The sequence below is a fragment of the Xiphias gladius genome, chromosome 12 (genome assembly GCF_016859285.1).
Source record: "Xiphias gladius isolate SHS-SW01 ecotype Sanya breed wild chromosome 12, ASM1685928v1, whole genome shotgun sequence".
Taxonomy (NCBI): Eukaryota; Metazoa; Chordata; class Actinopteri; order Istiophoriformes; family Xiphiidae; genus Xiphias; species Xiphias gladius.
In genome coordinates this window covers 3,196,851-3,212,060 of record NC_053411.1, presented here as the reverse complement: position 1 = coordinate 3,212,060, position 15,210 = coordinate 3,196,851, and the positions used below count along the sequence as shown (strand labels likewise).

The window sequence follows — 15,210 nt, the reverse complement described above, 5'->3', positions numbered from 1 at the left end:
TTGTCATTTCACGGTGCAAAAGAGACAGTCAACGCCAGCTACAAATAAGAAGCCTGTACCAAAATGTTTTACAAAATGTTACTTTTTGCTAATACAAAAACATCGTGAGATTCATCTCATGTGAGATTTGTTAGCAAATCAAGGTATTTTGTCAATCTGGGCACCAGACCGAAAATTGAACCAGCTATTGGAACCAAAACCTAGAACAGAAATAATAATTTTTGAGAAAGTACAACACTCGCTAATATGATTACAGGACCTACCAGTGTATGAGTGTGTTACCTTTTCCAGTTCAGGTTTATGCACAGGCGATCCCGATCCAGCTCCATCCAAGTCTACACTTCCATTAACACACACCTCTCGCATCACCTGGAAAACATAACGAAATATAGCATTAGCTAACAAGACTGCCGTTCACATTAAACACATGGAAAGTCAACACTCGCACACATGCTGATCACCGCCGAGGGGCTTCAATTTATATGCAGCCGTGTATAACCAGGCCAGTGGAATGTTAGATCCTTACCATGATCCCAACACATGGGTGGAGCCCTTATTTAAAAATCCTAAAATATTTCCTCACACCATTGCCACATAATTAAGCAGCTCATTCCTTCAGCCTAGACAGCATGCCTGGGGTAATGTGAGCCACATGTATGGTGAACTCCCTCCTCTCTCATATTCCATCATGCTACTGAATGGCAGCCAAGGGATCATAAGGCAACACAGCCCATGCAGTGGAGTAACTACAGGACGTAGAGCGCGGCATGCATGTGTGGTAGGAGGTGGTGAAGGGGTGGGGGTGTCTGCTACACACATTATACACCACAGAGTTTTACTACGTCCATGGAATCCTTATGCAATAAGGTCCAGTAGGGGTGAATGAGATCTGCAGGGCTCTGGATGGGGCGCCAGTGTGCATTACCGTAACCTCATTGGACTTCAGACCTGGCAACCCACTGTCAGATCTGGCAGTCATAGGCATGTGGCGGTGACAGGGGTGTGTGTAGATGAGCAGTGGGCAGAGGGAAATGAGATTTCAGATGAACCGCTGTGTATGCAAGTCAGCTAATGCATGCTGACACACGTACACACACACATACATACTGTATTCCCCCTCATCTTCTCCACAAGCATGTAGAGCTCCTCATCCCATTGGTTTTGGCCAGGAGAGAGCATAATTGGGTTTCGCAGGGAAAATGACAGGCTGTGGCTCCATGGCTTTGGCTCAGAGGCCAGAGAATGAGACAGACGGCCACATCATGTGTATCTTCCATTGGAGAGCTGCATTGCCAGACTGGGATACTATGTAGGTTTGATGATGTAGTTCAAATCAGTGGAGGTAGTGTGCGGTATTTCAATAAAAGGAATACGCTGGTGATCGACATGTTGCTGTTGCATGCTCTAGGCACTGAAGTGGTTTTTATATTTTTACATATTCATGTCCTAGGACCACACATTTCATATTTTTTATACAATAAAATTAGCTTTTAGGCTACATACACGGAAATATAGTATTTTAACCATATCAAAATCTAGTAAAAATTTGAACACTTATATATTCCAGTATCGGCAAATCTGTGTAGTTAAAAAAAATATTCAGTGCGCTTACGCACTTGGTTTATATTGTTTATCTAGCAAAATATAATAAAACAAACAAACAAAAAAAATTCAGTATTTATAATCAACCAATATTGAGAGCTTTGTCTAATTGACAGCATATATTAAGACTTTCTGATGGAGGAAATTGTGATTATTTCCAACAAATGATCAAATGATCATTCTCCAACCATTTTGGGCTTAAGCCATTACCTTTGGCTGCACTTAACATACACCACTGATGCATATAAACAATGCTGAGGCATTTTCATTTTAAAATTGTAATTGTAATTTTATCTTTATTTGTTCCTTTCATTAAGAATTTGGGTGTATGTTTATACATATATTATAACAATTTTCAAAGTAAAACTAAACTGAAGGGTCACAAATTGCAATTTTAGTAGTTGCGTTTCTGGATTTTTTAAAAATAATTCTATATTTGCACATTTTATACCTTTATTAGATCAACAACAGTAGAGCTAACAGAAAATGAGGGGAGTCCAAGACAGGGGATAACATGCAACAAAGGTCCCTTGGCAGATATAAACCAAGGATGCTGCAGTTCAGTGTCAGCCCCTTAACCACTAGGCTGTCACCAGTTCCTGGAGTTTTACAGTGATTCCACAGCTTTATCAAAGACATTTTGCAACTGAGCAAGCACTATATACATTCTATGCACCAACTTGATCCATTACATGCCTGAATAACCAGTGACGTGATGGTACTTCTCAGGGTTTTTGGTAACATGGGTCTATTTGGAACTATGAGTTATCCTTTCGTATATAACTTCACATGGACAGGCTTGTTTTTCTGTTTGAGGGATCAATATGTGGAATACCTTGCCCACAGAATTTAGAAACAGATCATGAATGGGATCATCCAGCCATCCATTAGCTATACTGCTTATCCTTTGAGGGTTGCAGGGGGGCTGGACACATCTGACACTGGGCGAGAGGCAGAGTACACCCTGATCAGGTCACCAGTCTATCATAGGGCTGACATATCGATTCAAACATGAATGATCTTGTACTTGTCAGTAAGTTTTATGGTAATTCAATAAATTATTGTGTTCGTTTTGTGCTGTTTTGTATGTATTTTCTTGTTGAATTTTTGTGTTTTTTAAAGGTCCATTGTGGGACGAGAATTGCAAACTAGCCTAGGCTAGGCTGTCTTGGTATTTGGCATTGGTAAATGCTATATATTTGTCACTATGGAAAAAATCATTAAATAAATAAAATCAAGATGGTCACATGCATAGGATGACCACACAGTGCTTAACAGTTTGCAGCAGTTTGCAGTGGACAACAATGATGTACTAGGGGTTGGACTGTCAAGATGGCATTTGAATGCCCACTTGACAAGGTAAGGTGTGAACAAACAACTTACTTTCCCCAAACTTAGTGCAGAAAAAGACAAGAAAAAGACAAGTTAGGAGAACTGATACTAGCTTTGTCTGCTACACAAAGGAAATCAGGTCATTGTGTACCAGGAGGGAAAGGGAGAGCGGGAAAAGAGAAGAACAGGGGGAAAAAGGAGAGCATACAAAAAAAAACAACTGGGAAGGTTTAGGAGAACGAAGTAAGGACAGAATATGGACATGTGTGTTCCATAAATACATCGTTAGCAGACAATGTCTGGGAGAATCATTACTGTAACTAGCAGTCTTTGAAAACCCTCAGGTACTCTCTTAACTTTCCTTTCACCCTCCTTTCTTCTCCTCCTTTCATTACTTTCCTCTTCTTCTTTTCCTCTTGCTTTTTCCCATTGCTTCCTTCTCCATCCATTTTCATCTCACTCTCTTCCTCCCCTTCCTATTTCCGTCCCTCATCTCCTTTAGCTAAATGCGATTTCACATGGCTTCACTTTTGTCAACAAGACATACTGTTGGCTGGCTGATTCGACGAGGGTGGGAAATGTCATAAGAAATCCTTATTCCCATTATCTAGATCGCTAATATGAAATGCAAGATTGGCTGTTATTGAAGTTTTATGCCTGTGGGTAAAAGATGCGTTTAAGAGAAATGGACAAAAAATACAAAAGCTGGAGAAAAAGAGGTGAGGAGTCAAAGAAAAAGTGACGGGAATAATGAATAAATGAGCGATTTCTTAATACCCAGCGGTCCTTGCAACACTTTATCCAAACACAGACACAAGACATGCTAATCTTTCTGGCTGGATGCCACTCTTACACACCCTGAGGTTCAAGGGAACACAGAGCAAGTCAGGGGAATCTAAGCCTCCATCACTCTGATGCTAATGGCACAAACACAGCACATGGCCTTTAAATCCAGAGCTTTATTGCAAAGGAGGGTGTGAGTGCAGAACCTCAGCCAATTGGATGTGATGACTGTTGACTGCAGCAGTATGATGAACTACATGTGGATCGATTAAGCAAACAAAAACACTTGAGTGATTGGGAGGATGAAAAACTGACTGCGTTAGCATTATCAGTTCAATATGTTTCCAAGATCCAGGCACCTGACTAAATATGCTCCCCGACCCAGTTTCTCCGAGCAACAATTAGTGCAGTCATTACCATAGTTTGGGTGGTACAGAGATTTGTATATTTTCACGGGTCTGGTTGCGAATGCCTGCAGAGACCTCGGCCCCGATGAAGTTACCTGCCCCAGCCAATCAATAAACAACGGCTAATTATTGTGCGGAACAAGTAATTGAATCAAGAAGAAAAACGCAAACTGTTTTGATCTTTGTTTCCTGACAGCCATAAACATGAAATACTTGAAACTTCAAGAAGAAGACAGAAAGCAAACTCTGCAAATAAGACTGGTGTTTCCATCAATGGTCTGCGGGGCAATTGTATCACACTTCATTTTTTAACAAAACCTTTGGGGAGAATGAAAAAAAAAAGTGCATGCCTTCCATCCCAAAAGTCTGTTGGTAAATCTGCAGCAAAGGGGTATTGAGCTGTCAAAAACTGGGGGCACGAATGATTACAAAAATACAATTTCAAAAAATGGGCAAGGAGGAATCTTAAAATAGCCCACAATGCATAGTCAAGAACAAACAAGGAATTTCAGGAGATTCTTGAGAGAATGAGGGAGAGCAGAGGTGAGGAGGAAGAGGGGGGCTGTGGTGTTTCTTTTAAATCCAAAGACCAGATGAGGCCCGTCTTTCCTCCTGTGATTGAAATAGAAAGAGCCCAGTGGTGTTGTTACCGCACTAACAACAAATTGACGCAGGGTTTGAAAAGCAGAAAGTACCAGAGTCTATTTGATGTCGACGGGGTGGGTTTGTTTTGCAGATTTGTCGAGCAGCCAGAGGGAAAGATCAGAGAGCGTAAGAGAAGCCGACTGGGGGTGAGAGAGACAGAAAAAAATTGTGCAAGAGACAGAGAAGAAAGGGATCAGAGGAGGACTGTAAACCAAACATCTTCACATCAGAGTGAAACAAGAAGAAACACCTTTTCATAACAAACTAATAGTCATACAATATCAGGAAAAGGCCCATCCTGAAGAACAAAAGCCAAGTTATTCTTATAGAGAGTTACACCCTTTATTCTTCAATGCTATTAGAAAAATGGGAGTTACAGTGCATCTAATTTCGTCTGACTGACAACAATATCCGAAATCAAAGCTAAAGGCAGATCCCAAGACTTTCACCCCAATCTGAACTGTTACAATGATCTATGGTTAGCACTGCCAACGCTGGTATACAGCAACCTTTACTGTGTTTGACAGCTCTCTACTTTATGCAATGAGCCACATGAGGCTGCGGTTTAAAGTAATTTTAGAACAGCTAACAGAGTTTTAGGCCTCTTCACTGTTGTGCAATCATGTCTTGTGGTGACACTATGTTTTAAGAAAGGCAGTTACACTTTAACGCTAGTGAAAAATGATACAAATATTTACAAAAAGTTTTGGATTTTTTTATTGACTAAATGTTAGGTTTAAATCTAAATATCTATAGACATATTCATATTAAAATTTGGATTCTTGAGTAGTGTAAATAATTTGACTGTAATGCAGTCAAAGTCTATCAGTCTGTATTTTACAACACCACTGAATGATACTCAGCCAATCAAAACTAAGAATTTATTTTAATGTCATAATAGAAATGCCCAATATGAATGTCAGAAAAGTGTAGAAATAATTCAAAGGGACAAAAAAAAAAAAAAAAATCAAACCAGGTTCTGCTAACACCACTCTCTGTGGTTGAATGGCTCTTAATGGTTAATTTACAAAATTAAATGAACATGTCAAAACAGTGTCCACTCAAGAACCATCTCGTTCATGTTGGCTTAGAGGTTTAGCTACGAAGATATTTATCTGATGATAAAAACCATGTAATATGGCTGAAAGCTCCTGATAAAGCAAGTAAGTTTACTTCGAGTACAGATTGTTTTGTAATGTGCTCCAATATTTTTTAAGTTAAGTGTTATGAACCATGGAGAATGGTTTAAGTCACTTTAAGTAAGTGGACTTTGAACATAGACTGTTTTGTCAGCTGCTGTTTCCAAGTTCAAGAATGAACTGTCTAGCTCAACTATTTGAGCACAGTTCTATTTAGCATGGAACTCCAGTCCAGACTGCTCTTTTTCTGCATTAATGTCATATATATCATAGAACAGTGGTTTTGCAGTTCATAATTTTACCTTGAGCCATTCTTCAGCCTGTTCTTTGCTCTGCACAGCCAGCACCAGGGCGTCCGCCCCCTGGTGGACGATCTTCAGTTCATGCTTCTTCTTCTTGCCATCTTTGGGGATGTGAGTAATACTGCACCCAGACAGTGTCAGCTCCATCTGGGGAGTGTGGTCTTTGGAGGACTTGTAACACTTGAGAAAGGGAGAAGGGGAAGGTTACACTGGAGTAACCAAACATGACCAAACACGATGTTGTAATGTTATCTCCCTATTATCTATGTGCAAGTATGCACATAAATCTTGGGAGTACCCTTTAGATTGTGCCTAGGTATGCTAACATGTACACAAGTGTCCCTTACCAGCAGTTTGTTATCTTTGATGACACAGAGGAGTTTGGTCCACTGGCCAAAGCGTTTCTTTCGCAGCAGGAATGCACAGATCCGGGCGTCCTTCACCAGATCCATGGATGCCTCCTCAGATGGCCACTGGTGATGCATCTTCTGGCCCTTCCCATCCTCCTCTTCCTCGTCGTAGGACTCATATGAGCTGCTCATGGCATCTGAGTCATAGTCTGAGAGGGAGGTGCATACATAAACTGCCCTTTATTTCCTATTCATTAAAAGCAGTAAAGTAGTAAAAGTAGTAAATAAGTAAATATGAAAACTTGAAAAAAGCAATAAATTAACAGTTTCTCCCCAGCAGCATGTAAATTAAAATGTCACTCACTGGAGGTGATGTATTCAGGAGCCTTTCCAGGACTTAAAGGAACCGCTTCCTCATAGTAGCCTTCTGGAAGAGAGGAACTGGGCAGTGGAGGAGGGCCGTTGTTTGGAGGCTGCAGACAGAATATACATTTCCATTGATTAGTCTGAAGATGACTCACTACTGTTTTCATCATTGAAACATAAAATGACACCTCAGCTGCTTTGTGATTCCTTTTCGACTGATTTCAGCTGCTTATAGTACTTTCGCTTTTTTCATTGCTTACACTTCAACTGACATTTCAAGACCCTTAATCATTTACACTTCAGCTGATACATTAACTGCTTTCATTGCTTACATTTTAAATAACACTCAACTCCTTTACGTGTTTAAACTTTTTCTCACAACATTTCACAGCATGAGTTAATATTTTTTTACATTTCAACTCATTTATAGTGTTTACAAGTGAAATATTCAGCATATGCAAGCAGACTTAAATTTGAAATTGTTCTTCTCAAATAATTTTAATATATTCAGTTTCATCCATATACTGTATTTACATTGTATACAATTAGTCTACAAACAAACAGCAATTTAAACTCCAGATTATATGCCTACAGGTTTGGTCAGGTTTACAGTGTGCAAATTGCAGTGTATCATTATATCTATTAAAGGGCAAATATCAAACAGCTGTTAAATATACCAATCATCTAGAAAATCAGTCTTCCATCCTTCACTGCGTCTTCCACTGATATGATTGGTATGAGTGAGGTTTGGGGTGTACCACTGAAGCAGATTTTCTAGACAAAAACTTAAGTCAACTTAGTTCATCCAGTACCCAAGCAGTGGGCTTAACCCCTACCTTTTTCCAGCTGCTGTCTTTACCAAGCGATGGAGTGCGGGAACATTTTAGTTTAGCACTACAGTGTTTTTAACTTTATGTCATTTTTGTGGTTCTTTGTAGCATATGTCTATAGGGAGGTTAGAGAGAAATATGTCAACAAAGACAACAAACTGAGGTCCTCTACATTTATAATGAATGAAATTTCTGTCATAGCAATGAAAAAAAAACACAAATAGAGGTGAAGATTAATTACAACAGTGCTGAATGTTTGTCTTGTGAGTTTCTAGTGATGGTGACCATGATCAAAATATGATCATGTATCTCCCCAAAAGCAATTTATCAAAAGTCAGGATTGTAAGACAGTTAGCTATAATGTGTTTTCTTTGCTGTGGGAGAGGAGCCACTTTAAAGAGCCATTCTTTCGATCAGAGCAAGAACATTATGAGGGAAATCCTTAGTAAACTATCAGTGCAGCACTCATAGTTAGCCACAGTGTCAACTCAAAACAGGGGCAACCACTTTGCAGACATTAGAGACATTTAACTTTTAAATGAAAAAAATTCTTGTGGAATGATTTTGAGGAAGAAAAGAAAATAATTATAAGGTACTGTGTGACAGAGAAAACAAGTGAGTTGCCAAGAGAAGTGTTGGTTTAAGAAACCTAACCTGAAGTCTTGTTAGGGCCAATTAATACTGACTGGAACTGAATTTAAAACAGACCTAATAACCAAAATAAAGCAGCAAAGCTGAGAAAACCAGTTAGTTTGTGACTAAAGAAGTTATAGAAAGGCATTGATGTTATTGCATGATGAATAATTAGGCCTTCAGTAGTGTGCAGATATTTTCATGGTATTATAGTGCAGAGCTCTTGACAGGAACAGAAAGGGGAAGAAGGAGAAATGAGACCTCCTTTGTTTGGACGTGTTCTGTTTGGCATCCACAGTCCTACAAATCCAGTTGTTAGAGCGGGGGATCAACTGCACAGCCTGACGTGATTCATCTTAGCCAGCGCTGCATCCGACTTCTGACATTTCAACTTTTAGAAATGTCATAACTTGACTATACACTTCAAATTGAATTTTCAGCATTTCCACTGCGTTTTTAAATAATAAACCAAAAATACGGATAAAAACAGGCGGATAGAAATCCACCTATTTTGTCTTGCCATAGTAGGAAAAGCACAGGAGTCACTAATAACATTAACAATGGCTCTGTTGTATTCAAGTATCCCAGTGAGCCCTGACAGTGTGATGGTGAGCTAGTATGACAAGACCAGCACCCTGAAACTGAGGCAGTTAAATGACATTCAGACATCACTAATTTCATTATTTACATCTGTGGTTTTCCTACTGTGACATTTCAAAATATCTGCTGTGAAAAAGGACTATACAGTATGTAGTGTCTTTGATTTTGTTTGCCCCAGAAAGATTCAATGTTGTGATGTTACTGATGTCAAATGGTCTATTATTCCAAATGACTGTTTATCAAATGGAAATAAGGATTTGTTATAACTTTAATTAACAGAAAATGCTTTTAAATCATTACGCACAGGAGACCAGTGGAGTACAGTATGGACCAATAAAAGCAATGTTTCTTCTGCGGCCTCATTCTAATAAGTAGTCTACAAAGGCTATAAGCCAGTACCAGACAACCTCAACGTGCATAAAATGTTGCCAAGCTGTAAAGACCTTAAGGCCAACTTTATGTCTTCTTGAAAGCCCTTTTCACAAGACCATGACCAAGCCTCCAGGGCTGCAGACTTTTTTCCTCTAATGGAAAACCTCTTTGATTTCTCTTTTTATTTTATTTACTGGTGGCAGCACCAATTTTCCGCTGGAGGGCCGCTTATAAAGGGGAGAAACTCCATTACTGTTATGAAACTCTACACGCTATGGGCCATTGGTTACAGTTGACCCAATCAGGCATCAGCGCTGCAGTGATGTCAGCGTCCATTGCTGTAGCAACATGGAACAATCATAAAAGGGTTTGGCTGATGTGCAGCTTCAATGGCTAACTTCTTCAAAGTGCAGAAAGTATACGTCAGTGTCATGACAGCGGACAGTCCAACATTATAGTCATTCTGCCATAATTATGGTGTTACTGTGATGAAAAGAAAATAGTGAATTTTATTTTAACAATCATATCAGAGAATCACAAGAATGCCAAGAAAAATCCATTTGAGAAATTACACTTGTCATTTTTATGAAGATGGCCTGTGATTTCTTATTGGTCGATGATTTTTGGTGGAGTTATTTCTTTTTTCTTTTTTTATCCTTTGGATGATTTAGATTTAGGATGTGTGTAGGGTAGCTTTGGGTGTGCAGCTGAAAAATCACAAATGTTTAATGTTAATTTGACCATTAATAACTATGAAAATGTACCTGATAGTGTGGAGAATTATTACTGATCTTTTTTCCTAATCTGTTAACCATATCCCACTGCCTTTTTAAGTATATGGAACTTGCTCAGGTGTCATAACATGACCTAGGTAGGAGACTGGTGACATGATAAGAAGTGTTCATCTCCCACCATATACAACCTGTAGTTATTGTGTGATACTTACTTATCATCTGGACGTATTCCATTCACTGAAGGAGGTCTTTGAAATATGGTCAACAGTTCTTGAAAAAGCGAGTAAGTAAACTTTGAGTTTAGTATATTTTATCATAGAGGTATTCAGTCAGTCGTCTGTATTTGTACTCCAAAGAACATTGAAGAAATATGAATAAAACACACTAGCCAACCATTCTTAAGACTCTGAATCTGATTAACAATCTTGTATCTCCAGGGTAAATGTTTTGCTTTCCTTTGCAATGACTGTCCATGGTGTTTTGCTCACAGAAAATGCTGAAATCCTGTTTTGGTAAGGCTGAATGTCCAGTCAGATAACCATACATGGCCGAATGGTGCCCAATGGCCGATTGTCGTCTTGGGTGTCAGGGCCTTGATTGGGAAACGGACCTCATTTCTTTAAAAAAAAAATGTAAACATTCTTGTTATATTTCAATGAAATTAAGTGTGTGAGCTTGACCACAGTATTTTTCTGCAGCTAGACTGTGAACTGGTTATGATGGCAGATTGTTAGTGGTTACTCATTACTTTTAATGTCTTAAAATTACTGTGGAACACGAGGAACAGTACGAGTGACCCCACTCGTACTGTAGAAAGGCGATACTTTTAAATCAAACATGAAGGACTGGCCCATTTGTTAATATTTGAGCCAGCTGTATTCCATTCAATATTGATTTGGAGTCAAGTCCTAAAGCAGACAAATCCTGGAGATGAAAGATAAAAGCTGATAAATACCAGGCCTATAACACCTGTCCAACAATCCATTAAAAATGTTTAAAACTCCATGACCTGATTTTCTCTCAATCTGCTTTTTCACACTTTCATTCTTTCACTTTCTCTCACTCAAGCCAAACACTATAGTCTTCTTTCCTCCCCGTTCATCTGTCTTGTTCATCTGTTGCAAAAAAAAAGATCCAACTTAACAAGTTATTTAGAATCCAGCCTTTCAAACTGTGGTTTTCCTCAAACAAGACCTTCAAGACTCTATGTAAATTGAAAAAAATGCATTATTGGTTTACCATGCACAATGCAAAGATTATTTTCTTCTTCTTCTGTCTCTTGTCTCAGTCAATACATCCCCTCCCCTCCGTTAATCCTCCTCTTTCTCTTTTTTCGTCTATAAATCAAGGGGCTGGCCAGGCCTCTAGCAGAAATCTTATCACATCTCCTTTGGGGGAAACAGTGGTTTGGTGAACTCATTTTTTGGCAGGGATATGCTGCCCTGCTAAAATCCAGCTCCGCCAGCGTTCTCCTGCCTAAACCAGCCCTAAAAAAAAAAAATCCCAGGAAATAAAGGAGAAGTGAAAAGAACAATAGCACTCAGCCTCAACAGTCAAACAATTAGGCATAATATTAGGTTTGAGAAGTGGATGTGAAACTGGATTTGTTGGCGTTGGTGGAGGGAGATTGTTGATATGAAGTCTGAAGCTTCATATCTCACACCACAATGACTTCTATTAGAAAACGTTTGCACAACAATACCATTAATAATCATGCAGAAACCGATCGTTTAGGTGAGCTTTTTTCCCTGTGTGTTGCACAATACATTACATTATACTCTAGAGAATGTGATCCAATTGCTCTGCTATGTAGTGACTCAAAACTTAGAGGCACTCGGGCGAGGAGTGTGTGTTTGCATACACACACACTTGTATACAGACATGCACATAAACACACAGTCTAACTTTTCCTTTTGCTTCCAGTCCTCAAAACAACAGCTTGGCTGTATCACACAATTGATCTGCAGATCAATTACGCTGCTGCACTGAAACGTACAGGAATTTATTGCGGTCAAAGTGCATACTGCCCATCTGCTGACCTTAAGCACAGACTGCATCATGACGTGGACATTTGCCAACACGCAAATGTCCACATATCTCTGAGGTATCCCTCTGCTCAGCCTTAAAATGCTCCACAGATCTCCAAAACATCCACTCACTAACTTAATATAGCGGTATCCTATCCAGTGCAGAAATGGATAGGGGTTAATCAGTTAACCCTCTTAATCTTTTCAGACCAGTTTCCTTCATCCGCTTCCAATGAGATTAGATTTGATGGAACTTTAATTATTTTTGTGGGGAACTTTGGCCAAGATAAGCAGACGATCCTGAAGATAAAACAATTCCTGCAAGGATCTTCACTGACATATTTACAAGTTGAACACATTGTATTTACAAAAAAATATTCTAAACACGATTTCCACTTACTGAAATCAATAACAGTGATAACAAGGTAAGACACAGTAAAAAAAGGTAATTACTCAAATACTACAGTTGAAAACCATAAAACACAATAACACAACATAGAGATATCTGCTAGCTTTTCCCTCAAGTACTCCCAATGTCCTTCACAGGTATTCACAAATTCAAGGCTATTATGTCCAAGAGAGAGCAAAGAGCAAATCCTCTCTTGGGCAGCACTTCCTGATATTTTGTAGATTTTAGCACTCAAAGTTAATCTAAACTGAACACTGACGCGAAATACACCTAACTCTACGGGAGAGAGAGCGGCTACGCTAATGTGATTCTGTCATTGAAAGGAGGCAGACACTATGACAACCCTAATTTTAATATAGAGAACAATGGTGACAAAGTTATTTTTGTGTATTTCTTAATTCTGGCAGTTATGTAATTCTACTTTGTGATCCTACCAGAATTTGTATAAAAAAATGAAAAAAATGAGAGAGGATAAGGATACTATGTTAGAAAATTAATAATGTAACTGTTTACATTCCATTGTAGTGCATAGCAACATAGTTAGCTGCTTTGCAGGATAACTACCTTGTGTGTTTGGTCTGAAACCACTGGACGACAATAAATCTCAAAATACAGTCAAGTACTGTAAAGCAGGATTTGCAGTTTTGCAAGTTTTTACATAAATAAAATTTCTTAATAGCCCTCTAAACCATTTCTAAGACTGACTAACTCACTTTGAAGCTGTCAAGTCTCAAAGAATCAAAGAAGATGAAGCTGTCGGGGGCTTTTATTGAAAATATGGTATTGCCAGAAAAAGATAACAGTACAGGACTGTACCATGATTTCTGCAACTTTCTACAGTTTCAACAAGTTGGCTGCCAAATACAACTGGCCCTACTGAAAATTCTGCTTGGCACAACTAACTGGATGGATGAGAAGGATGCCAAAGTTTGCCTTGTTACCTATTCACTTTATTACATGCAGACATTTTTTTGTTCTACTTGATTCCTTGTGAAATGTTCTTGTCAAAGTTATGAAGTAAAAGAAAAGAATAACTTGCCCTAAAATAAATAGTGTAAAAAAAAATGAAAAACATTGCCGATAGCGACTCATCCATATTATGATAATACTTTATTGAACTTCTAGTCCACTTACATTTAATTAAGAGTTTCGCGGGAGTTTTCATGTCCCATCATGGTCTAAATGTTGTTCGTCCCTGACAAGAATACATTGCTAGAGGAAACACTGCTACAACCAGAAGAGCAGCACATACAGGTCATGTTCATGGATGCAGATCAGAAATGTCAGAATTCCACAGTCATAATGTGTAATTAGGTAGTGGTAAAGGAGTCCTGACCTTGGTTTGGATACTTGGAGTGGGAGGGTTGTCTGTTGTTCTGGCCATGGCCTGAAACTCACATCCAAACATTTATGCCAAGTATCCATTTTTGCCCTGCGTAGGAGGGCTGGACCTGAATAAATGTTTGCCACAGTGCTAGTGGGACGCTGGAATGGATAAACTGAGTGGACAGAGGAAAGCCACTCCCTTAGGAAAGGATTTGGAAAGGGAAAACTGCATTTCCCATGATTCTTGGCAAATAATCCAGTGTATAGGCACATATGTTTCCAGCTTGTGCCAATCCTGATGGATTTTTAGAATTTATTTTACAGCAACCAGTTTGACTTGTAAGCAATGACTTGGTCGGAGAAGTTATTTTTGGAATTCAATGGTCTGGAAAAATACCCGTTCATTTTCTTTATAGACATTGCGAAGTGACTGACAGCTGGAGAACTCATGTGGCTTGAATGAGCATGAAACTCTCATAGTTGAGTCATGTGTACACAAGATGGACAACAGCGTTAGAAAAATATCTGGTGTTTTGATAGGAAGTCAAAAGATACCTAGATGAATAACAATGTAAGCATAAAATTCAACTACCACTCCCGATGTGCATTTAAATTTAAAACAATCGTTAATACTCTACTTATTCAGCGGTTTAAATCAGTTTACTGTCAGATTCTTTGTCAATTTTGGGAAGAATTTATCAACTATGGCACACTGTTTTGTTTGAATGTGCAACAGCAACGAGTTCTTAACTTGCTACAGGTCTGATTTGCGCCTCTGACTGATTTCCTCTCTATAGCAACAACATCAGAGGCATATGGGTATTGGAGTTTTTAGAGCCATCCTCTACAAAACTGGCAGAAAGTTTAAATAATTAAAACTGATCACCATAATGTAAGCCTTTAGCACTGTTAGTATCTTATTTATTCACCAGTTTATTGCACCACTTTATTTTGGTCAATACCATTACATTTCGAGATAAACCCAAATATACATGTTTAATGCTAAGGTACAAAACTGTGTCCTTGAAGAAAGGTACTGTATATGCAGGTGAACTCTTTTGTTCAGACTGTAAATCTATAATTGTTTTTTTTTAAATGCACACTAGCTACTTCTATTTGGAGGACATACAGCTGTTAATGAAAACCTAATAAATACTGCCCAAACCTTGAGTTACTCCAAGGTAAGGATTATGGGTGAAAGGTTTTTGTAAGGTTTGCTTAAAGCTTTATTTATCCAGCGGAGGGTTTTGCTGAGGCCTATGCTCTTCTCCAGTACCACCCTGCTTAACAGTTATACACATTCACATCTGGGAGCTGCACAGTGTAACCACAGTATTCTACTGTTGGCCTCTG

At 38.8% G+C, this 15,210-nt stretch overlaps 1 protein-coding gene across 3 annotated transcripts in view; it reads right to left on the bottom strand.

The window, feature by feature from the left end:
- afap1 (actin filament associated protein 1) overlaps positions 1 to 15,210 on the bottom strand; it is a 90,115-nt gene that overhangs the window by 20,343 nt on the left and 54,562 nt on the right. For all 3 annotated transcript variants that reach the window (XM_040140963.1, XM_040140964.1, XM_040140961.1), the window contains exons 4-7: positions 6,925 to 7,033; positions 6,558 to 6,769; positions 6,211 to 6,390; positions 283 to 369 (exon numbers count right to left, since the gene is read on the bottom strand). In XM_040140963.1, the coding sequence (XP_039996897.1) occupies positions 283 to 369; positions 6,211 to 6,390; positions 6,558 to 6,769; positions 6,925 to 7,033 (588 nt within the window). The remainder of the gene's footprint in view (positions 1 to 282; positions 370 to 6,210; positions 6,391 to 6,557; positions 6,770 to 6,924; positions 7,034 to 15,210) is intronic.